Source organism: Marmota flaviventris, chromosome 5 (assembly GCF_047511675.1).
Source record: "Marmota flaviventris isolate mMarFla1 chromosome 5, mMarFla1.hap1, whole genome shotgun sequence".
Taxonomy (NCBI): Eukaryota; Metazoa; Chordata; class Mammalia; order Rodentia; family Sciuridae; genus Marmota; species Marmota flaviventris.
In genome coordinates this window covers 122,735,157-122,753,117 of record NC_092502.1, presented here as the reverse complement: position 1 = coordinate 122,753,117, position 17,961 = coordinate 122,735,157, and the positions used below count along the sequence as shown (strand labels likewise).

General features: G+C 34.9%; 1 protein-coding gene across 1 annotated transcript in view; it reads right to left on the bottom strand.

Annotated features, from left to right (window-relative positions):
- Il6st (interleukin 6 cytokine family signal transducer) overlaps nucleotides 1-17,621 on the bottom strand; it is a 46,447-nt gene extending 28,826 nt beyond the window's left edge. The window contains exons 1-3 of the mRNA XM_027938109.2: nucleotides 17,394-17,621; nucleotides 5,785-5,873; nucleotides 480-558 (exon numbers count right to left, since the gene is read on the bottom strand). Coding sequence (XP_027793910.1) covers nucleotides 480-543 — 64 coding nt within the window. The 5' untranslated portion in view covers nucleotides 544-558; nucleotides 5,785-5,873; nucleotides 17,394-17,621. The remainder of the gene's footprint in view (nucleotides 1-479; nucleotides 559-5,784; nucleotides 5,874-17,393) is intronic.
- Nucleotides 17,622-17,961: the final 340 nt, after the last annotated feature.

Below are 17,961 nucleotides of genomic sequence, written 5' to 3'. Positions count from 1 at the left end.
TGTGTTCTTTATTTCTGCATTTATCTCACTATGGACCAGTAATGACCAGTTCTCAGATGGGCATCAGGCTATGAACTATAATTTAAATAGTACTATTTCAGCTATCTCTTCATTATAGTAATACAACCACACTACTCAGAGACATTTTTGGCAATTAAAGAGTGAATTGCTGAGATTTAACATATTTTTCTCTTTTTCTTTTAATATTTTCTTTTGCTCTCCCCACCTTATAGTCACTGTAAAATAACTAAATAACATTTATGATTACTGAATGAGAACTTACATAAAACAAATCATCAAGAATATTTTTTATTTATTTAAATCATTTTAAGGCAACATTATACACTCGATAACACTAGAAAGAATAAACACATAAGCATAATAATGTATTATTGAACATAAGCTTAATTATATAAGTATATAAAAACACATAAACCTAATTTGTGGAGATAGAATGTAGGGCATTTCATTAACCTTACCTATAGATTCAGTTGTGAGGAAAATAAGCAAAGCTTTCACTAGCCAAATCTGCAACGTCAACATCTTGCACAGATATTTCTGTAACACACACATTTAATATTATTTTTAATATTTTTTATATACACATAGTTTAAAACAATTTTTTTGTTTCCATTGTGTAATTGTTTTCTAACTGGTGGTAAAACTCTTATAAGAATGCAGAAAGCTAGTCTTCAAGATATTTTTCTTTATTTCTGCTTAAGTTATTACATAAAATGACTGAAAAACATAATTTATACTTTCAGCTTAAGAGACCAATCCTGTTTCTATATTTTATGAAGTTTAACACATCAGTAACTGAGATTAAGGACTTCAGAGACACAATTTCTTCAAGGCAAAACCCACTATTAGTAACCTTAAAAGACACTTAACAAGTGAAAAAAGAGTTTATAATTTATAACGTGACCAAAAATATTCCCTAATATATGAAAAATGGCTATAAATCACTAGAAAATTCTAATACCTACTAGAAAAACAAGGAAAAATATTTGAAAGGCAGTTTATAGGAAAGGAAATATAAGTAAACAAAATGTAAGAAAGATACTTTCAAACTCACTGGAAATGAGGGATGAAAATTAAAAATACCCAGATAAGAATGAAAAATTAAGCAGCCACTTTATCAAGTTAAAAGCACACTCTAAGGCTTGAAATTTCTACTTCTAAGAATGTACCTAGAAAAATTAAAATACATGTCTACATGAAGACATAATTAAGTGTTCATAGCTTTATTCATAATTGTCTCAAACTGGAAGTAACCCAGAACAGTATTCAGCAATAAATGGGAATGCATTAGCAATACATGCAATAGTATGAATGAAGCTCAAAAGCATTATGCTGAATAAAAGAAGCCAGATACAAAAGGCTGTACTATATAATTCTATCTATAGTAAATTCTAGAAGTAGCAAAACTAAGGTGACAGGTGGCAGATCAGGGGTTTCCTGCATTGAAGTAGAGAAGGGACAAAATAAACTTTTTTGAGTGATAGAAATACTCTATGTCATGATTATGGTGATGGCTATAAGATGCTATACATTGGCCAAAATTCATTGAATTGTGTCAAGAACTGCAAAGGTTCTGAGGTGAGATTTTTACCTTATGTTTGAGCTAACAAGTTAGCCTGCCAGAGTTTCAGGGATACTGGCAAAAGATGAGACTTCTTAAGTCAGAGACATAAGACTTTATTACTCTTAACAACAGCAGTCATCAGAGTACTTTTTAAAGTGCAGTACTTTTTAATGTGCCAGATATTGGAGCCCCAATTCCCACAGGGTATTGTGAAGAGTCAGGTGGCACCTTACAGGAGAAAGACCAAGCTTAAGAAACTCAAATCTTTAAAAAATGAGCAGGAAACATGCTTGATATTTACTCTGGAGGGAGACATTATCTCTGTCTTCTAATGCTATAAGAAAACCTGCCCCCCCCCCCTTGCAATACAGGGAGACACCAATTCTATCTTCCAATAAACTTGAAAAGATAGTTCAGAAAAAAAGGCAGTCAGGGCTTTTGCTTAGAAGACTGCAAAAATGCAAAAGACTCACGGGTTTCCTATCAAACTGTACACCAGGAATTGGTAAATTTTGCTATTTATAAATTAGACCTCAATTATAACCAAACAAAAGCTACACAAACAAGATTTAGAGCCAAATGAAACCAATGCTGAATTCTTTCAAAGATATATAGAACATTCCCTATCAGTAAATATTGGGGGTCTAGCCTCAATAGCAAAGCATATGCTTAGTATGCCTGTAGGCTCTGGGTTCAATCCCTACCACCAAAAAGAAAAAGAAAAAAAAAAAGATACATTGTGGTATATTTTTTCAAGTAACTGAGTAATGACAATAACAAAGAATTATTTGCAAGTACACACGGCACGTATAAATCTCACATATAATACAGAATGAAACAGACCAGACATTTGAAAAGGTACACCCCACATGATTTCCCTTATATTAAGTTCAAAACAAGCAAAATTTAACTTTTGGTGATACAGGTCAAAGAGCAGCTATTTTTATGTAGGGAAAAGGACAAAAGGGAACATTCTAGGGTGTGGGGCAGGTTCTGTATTTTGACCTGGACAATGTTAAGAACTCATTGGGTTGTATGCTCATGAGGTCTGGACTTTACTACATATGAAAGTAAACAAAAACAAACCAAAAACGATCTCTATACCATTCTTACCTATATAATATTGACAAAAACATAAATTCCAGAAAGTTATCAACATTGTTGTGAGACTAAAAAATAAAGGCCTCATTAGACACTTGCAGGTTACAGCACAAATTAATTTAGATCCTTAATAAATCGTACACTTAAAACTAAATATTTATTGTTTGTAAATTAGATCTTAATTAAAAACAAAGATGGCTGTACCCAGATAAGGTGCATAGCCATATAAAGCATACTGCAATATCAGTTAAAAATTAATACATATACATCTGAATCTAATGATTTTATTTCTAGTTATTTTATCTTTCAGATATGAGTAAAACAACACATGTATAAGGTTATTCACTGCAGTACTCTTTTCAACAGTAAAGGGTTGAAATAACCTAAAATTTTTTGATAGGCCACTAAATTATGGTATGCCTAAACACTGTATACATGTAGTCATTAAAAAAAAAAAATTCTAGGCAGGGCACAGTTGTGTGTGCCTGTAATTCCAGCTACTTGGAAGGCTGAGGCCTTAAGCAACTTAGTAAGAACCTGTCTTAAAAAAAAAATACAAAAAAGGGCTGAGAATATAGTTCACTGGTAAAATACCCCTGGGTTCAATCCCCATTAGTACCCCCCAAAATCCGGTTTTATAGATACATAACATAATCTAAAATATATTATTAAGGCACAGAATGTATATCTGCTATTGTCTGTCGGTAAACAAAATTAAAAAGAAAACAAAATATGCTCATTTCATTATTTATGAATAAAATATTTCTAGAAGGGATAAAAATTTAATGTTGGCTGTGACTGGGTGTTTGAGAAACTGGGGTGGGAGGGAAACTCTCTACTATACTTTCTTTGGAATTTTTCAATGATGCACCAATTTTACTTTAGTACTTATACAAAAATACAGTTTGGGCTGGGAATGTAGCTTAGTGGTAGAGTACTTGGCTCTAAATCTTGTGCAAGGCCTTACTTTCAAGTTATGAAACATACAATTTAAATAAAAAAGAATGTGTAAACTTTTTTTCCTAAGTAAAACTATGGACTTTTTGATTGGTGCTTCAAAGTATTACACTTAGAGCACTCACCTAGCACGCGTAAGGCCCTGGGTTGGATCCTCAGCACCATATAAAAATAAATAAAATAAAGGTATTGTGTACAACTACAACTAAAAAAATAAATATTTTTAAAAATTATAGTTCTAACTTGACTATGTATTTCCTAACCATGTAAATCACTTTGTACAAAACAGATAATGAACTGTTTAGACCACATTAGGAGAGGTATAAAAGAATTAAGTTGCAGAGGCCATTTTCTTCCACCTGTTTCTTCCCTTACTCCCCAACTTTAAATAGTCTAACTTAGGAATGGGGACACAGTTCAGTGGCAGAGCACATGTCAACATGTGCAAGGCCCTGAAATTGATTCCATGCAAGGTTAAAAAAAAAAAAGGTGGTGGGGGGAGCACTTTAAATAGCCCCATACTAGAAAATTCTACCACAATGTTTAACTGCTCATGAAAACAGAAAACAAAGAAAATATGTGTGGTAATGTGAACCTGACCACTCATTCCACCAAATACCTCGGCTAACATTGTAAAGATTTCTCTACAGTTCTGGAAAACTGTCCATCTTTCTATTGATGTACCATATTCTTATAATAAAATTCAAAACAAAATATTTATGATTATAGTGTAAATATTTATGATTACTTCAAAGCACTCATTTAACTGAGCAGTGCGTGAGACACAAGTAAAAGGACACATGCAAAGAGGGGATTCATATTTGCAGTTATAGCACAAAGTACCGTTTCCTAATTTTAAAGATTATTATTGAGATGTGAGAGGGAACATCTATTAAAGCACTTGATTTCATATGTAATTCTAAGAGATGGAGATAACAGCAGCACTTTATAAAATATATGCAATACAGTTAACTTTATTTGGGAGTTCATCTTGTTTTAAAATTCACAGAACTAACAATATTCTGCTTATTTTTCCCTTTCATTTTATTGACAGTAAACACTCAATTTAAAATTCTATTAGTAGTACTACCCTCTCCTCATTTCCTGTATAATTTTCTATGCATATATTGCAACAATCCTGCATACATTTATTTTCCTTATAATCTGCGCATCTATAAAGCCAAATCATGACTTGTAGACAGACAAAGCAAAGAAATGAGTGATTCTTCTATGACAGTAGTTCTTCAACCATGGTAGTTCAACCTAACAGTGTTAAAAGTAGCTATGAAATATATCATAAGTAATTTGCTACTATTAATGTTAAAATAACAAAGTTTATGAATGACTTATTTAAAAAATTGGAATATGAGATAACTGTTACAGTTGTTTATTCTCATTTACTTTGATTTCCATGGATTTTCTTAGGTAGGAGGAAAAGTGTAGAGATACAATTGATGAATATTTAGTAGTTGTGACTCCTTATAAATTATTTTTATTGCCCATAATTGTGACTTTTGTTATTTTCTTTTTCTTAAAAATATAACTCAAGAACAAAGAAAAACCATGAAAAGATGCATCAGAATTACATTACACATGAGGAGGAATATCAATGTGAATTTTGTTACCATGGTAAAATTACTACTATAATTGTAGAATAGCACATGAAGTATAATTATAAAATAAAAAGCAAAACCGTGCGTGAGGCACTGGGTTCGATTCTCAACACCACATAAAAATAAAAATAAATATATTGTGTCCACCTAAAACTGAAAAATAAATATTAAAAAGAAAAGCAAAACCATGTATTGAGTATTAAGTTGAACAGGGATTAGGATGAGGAAAATTTCTGTTATCTTTTATAGTACATTGTTAATTTAAATAAATTTGCAAAATGCTGATCATATCTACATTAAATAATTAAACTAATTACTTAAAATGATCTACCCTCAGCTCTATTTCACTAGAACCAATTACGAGTTCATTAACACTTGGATACTATTTTACCTTACACAAAATACTTTCACATAAATTATTTTACTTGATTCTCTTACTATCCTAGGGAATCAGGTGGGTAGGAAAGAGATTATTTACTGGACTTTTGCAAAGAAAAGACAAAAGTTCAGATGAGACAAATTACTTACCCCAAATCACAAAATTAGTAACTGAAGGATTAGGAATTTGAAACTAAGTCTTCTGCCTCCAAATGTCATGTTCTTTCTTTTGGGTTTTGCTGTAAAGAGAGAACAGCCTTGTTCAGAAAGCCAACACATTGGTAACATTTATTATACATGTGCTTCTAAAATCCTTATCTGCTATTAGGTTTCCAGGTTTGCACAAAGTATCCCATTTTAGAGACCTTCTGAACTTCAGAATAAAATAATCTCAAAAACACTTGTGTAAGAATACTAAATAGCCTAGCTTTTTTTTTTTTTTTTACCGTTTTCTTTCCTTTCTTTCTTTTTTTTTTTTTTCTTTTTTTCTTTTTTCAGGCTGGCCAGAAACTATTGGGCTCAAGTGATCCTTCTGTCACAGTTTCAGAGAAATTGGGACCACATCAGCCCAGTAGTATGTTTAGATACACACTTGCAAACACTAAGGCTCACTTACACTTAATTCCAAATTCCTTAATATCTATGGAATACCACAGAAATGTGAAAGGGATGCTTTGCTGAATTCAACAAAAGCAGCAAGGCAGTGCTTTGACAGAATCCTAACTTTTTTGTCTTTTGATAGCACTAAATTAAAACTGCTGATTTTCCAACTGCCAACGTATTCTATGCATGTAGACACAAATTCATTTTAAGGTTTGCTCAGTGCTAGGTTAAATTCTAGCATGAGTAGTGGTGGCTCCTTTTTTGAAATACAGTTAAGTTAAAACTTGGGCAAAGAATGGACTCCTCCATCATTGTTTAAAACACATTAGGTTAAATTCTAGCATGAGTAGTGGTGGCTCCTTTTTGAAATATAGTTAAGTTAAACCTTGGGCAAAGAATGGATTCCTCCATCATTGTGTAAAACACATTAAGCCTTTGATATAATTTAATAACACAAGAAACCATATTTATAATATTTTAAAAATTTTAAGTGAAAAGCAGAAAAATGCCAGGTGGAAATGCCCTGTAATTCTACCAAATAGCCTTGCAAAAATTTCTATGAATACATTATAACTTTATATTGCTTAAATATATACTTTTCTACTTTACAAAGATAGGATCACAAGTGATAAATATTCTATTACTTGCTTTTTTCACTTAACACTATATATTGCACATCTATATTAATACAAAGATTAATTCCTGCCAGGTGCAGTGACACTTGCCTATAACCCCAGCAACTCATAAGATCAAGGCAGGAGGATCTACAAATTCAAGGCCAATCTTAGCAACTTAGGGAGACACTGCCTCAAAATAAAAATAAAAAGGACTGGGGATGTTACTAGGTGGTAGAGTACCCCTGGGTTCAATTCCCAGGTCTGGGGGAAAGAAAATTCTTATAGCCTTTGCTCAAATTCCCCCTAATATAGAGATCTTCCCTGATGACAATGTATTGCTTATTTTGGCTCTTTTCCTATTTTAGTCTCCATAAACTTAAGACCTACTATGCAGGATGGCAAATATTCTATGTAAAGGGTCAGATAATAAATTTTAGATTTAGTGTGCAACTAGGCAACTTTGCTACTGGAGTGCAAAATCAGTCATAGTTAATATGCAAACAATTAGGCACGGCTGTTTCCATATAACTTTACAGACTGCAAGCTGGGTTTGGTCCACAGGCCAGTTTACCAACTTTGTTCTAGAATAACATATAATGTACTTATTTTGCTTAATGTCTGTTATGGGTTTAATCACATTCCCCTAAAGATATGTTGAAGTCCTAACTCCCAATACCTTAAAATGTGACCCATTTGGCAATAAAGCCATGGCAGATGTAATTAGTTAAGATGTCATACTGGAATAGGATGGGCTGTTAGTATGCCATGACTGCTGTCCTTTTAAGAAGAGAAAGACACACAGAAAAATGTCACGTGACAAGAAAGGCAGACTGGAATGATGCTGCTGCAAGCTAAGAAAGCTGTAACCAGAAGCTAGGAAGAGGTAAATGCTTCTTTCTAGACTCATGATTTCTATATTCTAGAACCTTGGGAGGATAAATTTCTGTTGCTTTAAGCCACCCAGATTGTGGTAGTTTGTTACAGTAGCCCTAGGAAATAAATACATTGTCTATATTACCAAAACTGAATGTAAGCATATAAGGTAGAAATTTTGTCTATTTTGTTCCCTGCTATATTCCTAGAATCTAGAATCATACTTAGCATAGAAAGCACTTGACATATATCAGATGAAGAAACACTTCCATTTTTGAATATGTATATTCAAAATTTACTGTAATTTAGCGCTGAGTCTTTGTAAGGGCAGAGGGTTTAATTTTGGGGGAGGAAATACCAGGAGTGGAATTGCTAGGTCATTTGGTTAAGTGTGTATTCAGCTATATATTCCCTTTGGTGATATATCTGTTCAAATAGTCTGTCTATTTTTTAATTAGGTTTCTTGTTTTCTTATCACTAAATTTTGAAAGTTTTAAAAATATATTCTGAATGCAAGGCCTTTGTTAGAAAATTTATTTGCACATAATTTTTTTCCTGTGGTTTAGTCATCTTCTTAATATTGTTTTTTGAAGAGCAGAAGGTCTGATTTAATGAAGTCTATTTTAATGGACTCTGCTTTTAGTGTTGTATTTAAGAAATATTTTCTGAAAGTCACAAGGTTTTCTTTCTCTTGTTTTCTTCTCCAAGTTTTAGGTTTTATGTTTAGGTCTTTGAATCATTTGAATTAATGTTTATATAGGGCATGAAGCAGAAATCTAATTCATTTTGTAATATGAATAACCAATTACTTTAGCACCATTTTTTGAAAATGCTATTCCGTCTTAAGAGAACTGCATTTTGCACCTTTGAAAAAAATTAGTTGTTTATATATATATAGATTTATTTGTGCTTTTTCATTTCTAGGAGTGGGCAAATTTTTATGTAAAGGGATAGAAAGTAAATATTTTTGGCTTTGAGGGCCATGAGGTTTCTGCTGGAATTGCCAATCTACTGTTGTGACACAAAAGTAGCCAAGATAATAAATGGGGATTGCTGTGTTATTATACTTTATAAAAAAGGAGGTGAGCTGCAGTTTGCCAAATCTTGTTCTGTTCCATTAATCTATTTGCTTATCTTTATGCAACTACTACACTGTCTTGATAATTATAGCTTTACAAGTCTTGAAATCAGTGTTTTGTGGGCACTTTAAAAAAAATCAGCTATCATGCCTTTCTTTATTCTTTTGCATTAAAGGTATTTTTATACCTCTGGCTGTGTATAGGATTTATATGTTATCAGTTTGATTGAGCAACCGAGCAACCTTTTTGTGATGCCCCTTAGCATAGTTTTCATCATGTTTCTTACACTTGAAGTTTGTTGAGCTTTTTAGAGATGACATCTGGGGCTAATTGTATTCCTTCTATTGAGGTAAGACTTTTTTGTATATCCTCCCTAATATCCCAGGAACCAATATGTTTTCTAACCTGGCTGGTCGGAACAGGTACTATTTCAGACTTTGTGAGAATGTCAGGCCTTGTTACTTCTAATTCTTTTTTTTTCAGTTTTTTTTCCCCTGGCCCTTCAGTAGTTTCTTTATATGCTCACATTGATCATTAATCAGCTGAATAGTTGAAAGGGACCTCTGAACCTTTCCAAAGTTCTCTGTAGTGTCCTTTTTTCTTTATTATTTTGTTCTATTGACTCTACTAGCCACTTTTGCCTCCCCAGATACATCCTTCAAATTAATAGTATCCAATAGTCTCAGTCTTGGGTTTCCTACCTGTGTCATAGCTTAAAATGTCTCAATGCAGTGCAACTGCAGGGTTCACCTCATTTGTTTCTCATCTCTCAAGATCACTGTCTTGGTTGGCCTGGTGACGTGTGCCTGTAATCCTAGATAATTTAGGTGGCTGAGGCAGGATTGCAAATTCAAAGCCAGTCCAAGTAACTCAGTGAGGCCCCTGGCAATTGAGACCCTGTCTCAAAAAATAAAAAGGGCTGGGGGGCTGGGGTTGTAGCTCAGTGGTAGAGTGCTTGCCTAGCACATGTGGGGCACTGGGTTCGATCCTCAGCATCTCATAAAAATAAATAAATAAATACACAAAAGTATTGTGTCAATTTACCACTAAAAATTTTAAAAAGTGTGTGTGTGGGGGGCACACTGGGGATGTGGTTCAATGGTTAAGAGGCCCTGGGTTCAATTCCCAAAACCAAATAAATCAACATCATTATATTTGATCATCTGATGTTCAGTCTTTTGTAATATTTATATGTGTTTTTTGGTTGTTTCAGGTATAGGAGTAAATCCACTCCCTGTTATTCCATCTTGGTCAGAAATGTAAGTTGCACATACATTTGGATACCAAATAAATAAAAATTACATAACAAAAGTATTGTCAAAATTATTATGAACATTTGTGTGAAAAAGCCTGAATACATTTGAAAACAAAACCAAAATGTAAACACTAACAAGTACTTAGCTTAAAAATATAAGCATATAAACCTATAGCAATGGTTTTCCATTCCATGGTTTTAGTTACCTATAGTCAATCAAGGTCTGAAAATATCAAATAGAAATTCCAGAAGTAAAAAATTCTTAAGTTTGAAATAACTTAATATAGTATATTATTATTATGTTCTACCTTATTATTAGTTATTGTTGTTGATTTCTTCTTGTGCCTAATATACATATTTTTTATACATGCATATTCATAAATATGCATGTATAAAAAATATAGCATTTATGGGTTTAGTAGTATTCATGGTTTCAGATGTCCTTGAAACATCTTGGATTATAGCCTCTGTAGACAGAAACAGACTACCATAGTTCAAAATGAAAAAGATATTAATGTTACTATATTAATAGATTAAAGAAGAAAAACAACACACCATTCTAACAGTTGCTTGAAAAGCATCTGGTAATATTCAATAACTGTTAACCTAAAATTTAAAAATAATAACAAAGCATCAGAAAACTAAGAACTTTTTGTCTCTTTTGAGACTATCATTTTAATAAATATGAGCAGGGAATCTGAACCAGATTGCCTGTGTTCTGATCTCAGACCCTCATCTTAGAAAAGTTATATAATATTCCTCACTTTTTTTTTCCTTGTCTATAAAAATGGATATAACATCACTACCTACTTACCACCTAGGAATACTGTAAAGATTAATCAACACACAAAGTGCTCAGAATCTACCTGGTTGATAGTAGATACTCAATAAAGGTAACAGCTACCAGTAGTACAGACCTTGCTGTTGCTGCTTTAAGTACTACTATAACAAACCTATAGTAAGCATTCATAGGTTTAAAGGTAAAAATTGGAAGATTCCTATTAAAGTCAAGATTCAGACAAGATGATTTGAGTCACATTTATTCAACACTGATCTAGAAGGGGGAACCAAAAATAAATAAGATAAAATGTAAAAAGAAAAAAATTGTAGGTAAGATTGTCTATCAACAATGAGAAAATGATAAACTACTAGAATTAGAGTTTAACTTAGTAGTTGAACAAAAGATTATCAAAAATTAGAGCTTCCCTATACATCAATAATAACCAATTAGAAATTATAATAGGAAAAAATCCTCATAAAAGCCCCCCAAACCATAATATTTAGAGAAAATATAATCGGAACTATGAAAGAACTTTATGGAGACAACTATAAAATCTTACTAAAAGGTGCATTAATAATGTCTAAGATCTTTATGTAAAAGGTGGGCATGCTAGGGATTTAGCTCAAGTGGTAGAGTGCTTGCCTAGCATTCATGAGGTTCTGGATTGGATCCCCAGTACCACTCTTTCTCTCTCACACATAAAAACTCAAATAATCAAATAAATAAATAAATATAGTAGCTATCAATTATTCACAAAATAATATATAAATGCAATACAATTTTAATCCAAATAGCAAAGGAGTTTTCTTAGGGAATTTTGCAAACCAACTTAAAATTTCATATAAAAAATTTTAAAATAGCCAAAAGCCAATTCGCCAAAAGTATAAAGAGAATATTTGCTGTACCATCATCCATTAAGACACACTGGTAGAATAATTAAAACATGACTAGTACAGGAGAATACACAATGAAATTAATGGCACAAAATAAAAGACCCAAGGACATATACAAATTTATAGGCTGGGCACAATGGTGTGCCTATTGTTCCAGATACTCAGAAGGCTGAGGCAGGAGGACAGTTTAGGCCAGGAGTTTGAGGCCAGTTTAGGCCAGGAGTTTGAGGCCAGTCTGGGCAACTTAATGAGATCACATCTCAAAAACAAGAACCAACCACATATACATACACAAAGGAGAAATTTAATATCTGATATATTTAAAAAGGCATCTTATATTAATGGGCTAAAAAGGACTGACTGACTATTCAATAAATATTACTGGGACAACTGGTTCCACAAACAAAAACAATAACAAAGAGCCCTATTCCATCCGGTGCACACAACACTCCAGATTTATTACAGAACTAAGTACAAAAGCAAAATTATAAGTGTGCCAGAATACCTCACAGTAGAGAAGGCCTTTTACAAATTATCTTTGACTATTTTATTAGCCAAATGAAGAGGTTTCAAGTGTACTTTGATAAGCATCCAGATTCTCAACATTGCTTAAGAAATAAAACCTGACAAACTGGGTGTTGTGGCACATGCCTATAATCCCTGTGATTTGGGATGATGAAGCAGGAGAATCAAAAGTTTGAGGCCAGCCTGAGCAACTTAGCAAGAACTTATCTCAGAATAAAAAATTTAAAAAGGGCTGGGGATGTAGCTCAGTGGCAAAGTACTCCTTAGTTCTATCCCTAATACAACAAAAAATGAAAGAAAGAAATTATAAATGTAATTGGAGCCAAATAAATAATTCTTATAGTCAAGAAGTTCAAAGTTTAGAGTGAGAAAATTAGGTAAGAGTTTTCTAGACAGAGAAAATAGCAAACACATGAGCTATAAATCATTGATTCTAATTGTCAATTAAGATTAGCAATGGTAAAATCCCAGGACACCAGTCTACTGACCAGAGTTGTGCTATACAACATATAGCTCTGATGAGTTTACTTTAAACTAGGTGGTGGGATTGAGGGGGCACATATAAAACAGAACACCCAAATGAAAGAAATGCTACTCAGGAAGCAGGAGTATCCCAAATTCCAGGCCAGCCTGGGCAACTCAACAAGACTCTGTTTCAAAATAAAATTTAAAAAGGCATTGGGGATGTAGCTCAGTGGTAGAGTAGGGCCCTGCATTCAATCCCCAGTACTGCCAAAAACAAAACCAGAAAAAGACTGTGTGGAAGACACTGACATTAAACCCAATTCAGAAGTAACAATTAAGCCAATCTCCATTAGAGCAAAGGATGAAACTGATTAATAAAGAGAAAATGAAAATTTTGAGGCAAAACAATTTTGAATTTATTGTGCTAAAGGGAATGAAGTTCTGCTCTGGATATGTATACATGAAGCTTTAAAGCAAAAATTAAAACAAACAAAAAACACCCCAATAATCTACACAACAGTCATATTAACAAAGTTCTCTTATTCATGATCAATCAGATAACTTATTTCTTATTAAATTTCACTAAAATATACCATATAGCCTGGAGGAGGGGGAATCTATAGCCTTGTGACAACTGTTTCTGGTTCCTGTGTAACTAAATGATATAGTTGAGTCTTATCTCTTTTACTGAATTCTCTGGCTATGAATAATAAAGTATTTGGCAGCTACTTTTAAAATGCCAGTTTATTTGAATACATGTGACTCAACTATTACCTGAAAAATAAATAATTTTAAGAATTCTGGCTTGGATCTTTTTAAATTTCACCAGCATGTCATCATCTTGCATATTCTGCCTGACTCAAATCAATTTAAAAGGCCTAAAAACAGAACCTATATACATACATGTTCATGCACACACATTTTGATACACACTTCTTTTTTTTTAAATTACAGGGACTTACATTTTGTCCCCACCTATAAACAACTCACCCTATTCAATTGCCTGAGTCAGTATAGTCCTCTGTTCTCTTATTTGCCCATTACACTTTAGCTTTTCTCAGTTACAAGTTTGATCCAGATTTCTTTCACAATATCTTTCCCACTCATCTTTTTATCCTCTACCACAACCAATTTAATTTGGTCACCTCATTACTTATAACAACCTTCCTACTTCTAGTCTCTTTCCTTCCTCCCATTCTGAACATTGTCAGTGGATGAATCTTTCTAAAACACTACCTCTAAGCTGTCATTCATTCTTAAAAGCTTTTTAAAGGGTGAACAATTATGCCAAATATTTTAGCTACTTTAAGTACCTGCTTTTTCCAGTTGATCTTTCCCAATATTCAAATCTCTGTTCTTAAAAAAAAAGAAAAAAAAAAAAGGGGGGGAGTGGTGCTGGGCAGGGGGGGACTGTAGTTCAGTGACAAGAGTTTGCTTACTATGTGGGAGGTCCTGGGTTCCATCCCCAGCACCTCAAAACAGATAAATAAAATCCTTTCTTTAGACTTCTCCCTCAAGTTACTTCACCACTACACTTCCAGAGAGAACTGCAAGCAATCTAGCTTTTACTCCAATCATGCTGAAATTATTTTTGTAGTTTTCCAACTGCAAAACAAATATTGATGTTCCTCATTCTGTTTGGCCTCACATGTCATTCACAGTTTGGTCTTACCTTTCATTGTTCTCTCCTATCATCTCTAGATTCTGAGCTCAGGCCACAGCACTACTAGACTTCCTCTAACATACCTTTTTCTTTCAGTGTGTGTGCTTCTTCATATGTTATGCCCTGTCTCTACAATGCCTTCCTGACTCAGCTTTACTGTTTATAACTCAGATGGAACATCTCTTCTACGGAATTTCCCCCATTTTCACAAACGTCTTTGTTCCCAATGCACTTTTATATAGTTCCCTAAAAGGATTCATAACTTTGCACAATAATTATTTTACACATCTCGATATTTAACATCTTTCAAGTACTCACTAAACAACTAATAGTGGGTATTTATTTATTTATTTATTTATCATTGTGCTGGGGATGGAACCCAAGGCCTTGCACATGCTAGGCCAGCTCTCTATATAAGTGGCTACATTTTCAGCCCAAGAGTAGGTTTAACAGACCTATGGTATGGACATATTATTCTACTCACTGTTACTCAAGTACCCCAAATGAAACAGCATATGTATGGTTAAGAGATTCTGAAGCCATGCTATCTAGATACAAATTTAGGATCTAACACTTATTAACTAGGCAAGGTAATTAACCCTTCTGTGCCTGGCTTTCCTTTTGTGTATAAAAAGATCCACCTATGAGGTAGAGGTTATGATATTTAAATACTTTATTAGGAGTAAAATGCCTACAATAGATACCAGTAGGAAATAAGCATTAAATATGTATTGGCTATTGTAATTAATATACCTTAGTTATTTCTGACCCTTTTCACATGAATAATCAACATTCACCCTAACATTTAACTGCAATGCCAATGTAACAGTCCTCTATTACATTCTTTAGGTTCCCATTCTACATTACGTCCTCTGTTTTATATTATAAATGGGCTCCCACTATTTTTCCTTTTATCCAAATTTTACCCAGGTTTCAAGGCTGAACTCCAGCAGATTCTTTGTTCATTCCAATTCTTAATTGATCACTCTTTAACTTAAATATCTGTAACATTTTCTGTATCGCTCTATATTTAATTAAAACTGCTTTGCATCCATATAATTTTTCACATTGGTCACCCTAATTTTTTTAAACTCTTTGAAGGTCCTGATGACATATAGGTATCTTGTGAGTTCCTGTAGCAGGTTGTAACTGATGAGTTTTGTTGCATAAAATAATAAAGCTCAACAGAAATCTCAACTCTGATTACATTGCCTTTGCAATAAAAGAAATGGAGAAACCTGTGAGAACATTCCATGCTTCCCTAGGGGCCCAGATACCAGGGAAATCTGACTGCAAATACCAGGGAATTCTGACTGCCATTAAAATGAGAAGCTCTGAAATAGCTTCTAGGGGAAAAAACATGGCTACCTCTATAGAGGAGTTCTGGTTTAACATTTAAGCTCCCCAACCAAATTGTAGCACTGAACTCTCTGTGAGAAATCTGTCAACACAAGATGTTTGTAGCAAAGGATTTGGAGCCACACAGATCTAGTTTACAGAGGGACCCTGAGCCTGTTTCCTTGTCTATCAAGTAGATAGTGTAACACCTACTTCACAGGTATATAATAATCAACATTCACCCAAACATTTAACTGAAATGCCAATTCTCTTAAGAAAAAAATTTAAATGAACTCAAAACACTGAAACTCATAAATAAAAATGAGAACATTTTGAGTTATATAAGAATATGCTTATTAGCTGGCAGCAATGTTTACAATGCTCTAAATTACCTATGAGAAACTTAAGTAATAGTATTATTAATACAGATATGAGATGAGGTAATATTCTACTACAAAATTTATCTTTGACACTTCTTCTTAGTAATTTTTTTCTTCCACTTGTGATTAAAAACAAATGTCCAAATTATGCCCCAAAAGAAATATTTGGAAAGCACAGCCTAACTTAGTCTCAAGTTGGTTTTGTAAATGTAGTACTCCAGTTTATAGTTCAAAAATATTTCCAAATGTGTATTAAAGTAAATTTAGGAAATCAAGATAATGGCGAACAGCTCATAAGATGATCTGAGTCAGTAATTTCAAATTAAGAGTTGTTCCAACTTGAAGCTGGCAGTCACACACAGTCTAAAGGGTTTGTTTACAGCATGGAACAAAACTAAACTAAATAATCTTTTAGAAGATCCATCCTGCCTTTCCAATAATAATTATTTTAAAGCAGACAGTTGCTGAAATACAGCTATACAACTACACAAATAAAACCGAAAAAAGTTCCCTTTTAAAGAAAAAAAGGAAAAAGTGGTAAGCTTTATTTCTAACTTTAGTAAAGACCTTATTTTAAACCTGACATTCTTTTTCAGTGTGAGGTTATGAATAAATGTTCAACCACAAGGAACAAAACCCTGCTACTTAGAAAAACCTTTAAATTTAGGGAAGAAAGGAAAAATTTAAAGATGGATTTGTTCTTTAGGATACAGCGGCATATGGGATTTGTCAGAACGATACATAGAAAAGATAAAAATAAATGTTAATAATATGTATAACTACTGTGAACTTACAACAATGCTGATTGTTACAATTTAAGGTTGAAAAGAAGGATCGGGGAGAGAAATCAAGCTCAGAGTAGGGATTAAAGGGTCAAGTACGGGGCTAAAGGCATTTTAGGGAACTGGAAAAACGTGGGATCTGATAACTAGAGGTGGGATCTGATAACTAGAGGTACGGTCACCAAGGGAGTTCTGGGCGGGAGCTTCGGAAGGGTGTGCCAGCCTGTGCGCCGAGTGTGTGCGTGATCGAGTTTAAGGTCTGTACCTAGGATTGAGACATCTAGGTGACAAAGTTGGGGAAGTACAATTCGGAGGTGGGAGCAGGGAGAGAGAGGAATGTGGGGATTTCCAGGCTGAGACTGACAAGTTCGGGACTCGCGCGCGTCCGGTCCGCCTCTCTCTCGCAAGGGAGGCCCTTCGAGTGCCAGGTCGCCGGTCCGCGCCGACGAAGCCCCTACCCTCCCGCCACACCACCCTTCCTTCACCCCGCCCCCGCCCTCCTCACCTCAGGCCGCAGCGCCTAGATCCTCAGCGTTTCCACCGCGCGCGTCCCCCTCGACGCCAGGCCCTGCGGGACCCGTCGGCCTGGCGGGCGCGGTGCTCAGCTCAGCAGAGAGTCCAGAGGTCCTCCACAGCTCCGCGAGTCCTCTAGCTGCTCGCCGGAACCCGAGACCGCTCGCTGCTCCTTCCCAGCGGACGCGGCGCGCGGCCCTCCTCCCGCGCCAGGGCGCAGCGCTCCCCTAACCCCGCCTCGCGGCGCCCCCGCCGCGCCCCGCCCCGCACCCAGGACCTGTACGCTGATTGGCTCCCGAGAGTCTCAGCGCACCCCAGCATTGGCCCAGAGGCCGCCGACAGCGAGGAGGCGGGACTGCAGGCGACTGAGATTCCCGTAACGCGGCTCCCGGCATCCCGGATTCTGGTGGCTGTGCCTGTCTCTCCCAGACGAGATCGAAGGCGTCCCCCACCTCCCCTTTACGGGCGGAAAGAGCAGAATGTTCCATTTTCCCGTGGAATAACGGGGTCATGAACTGGAGGCGCGGTGTTGCCCGCGCCTCCCACCCTGCCGTCTCACC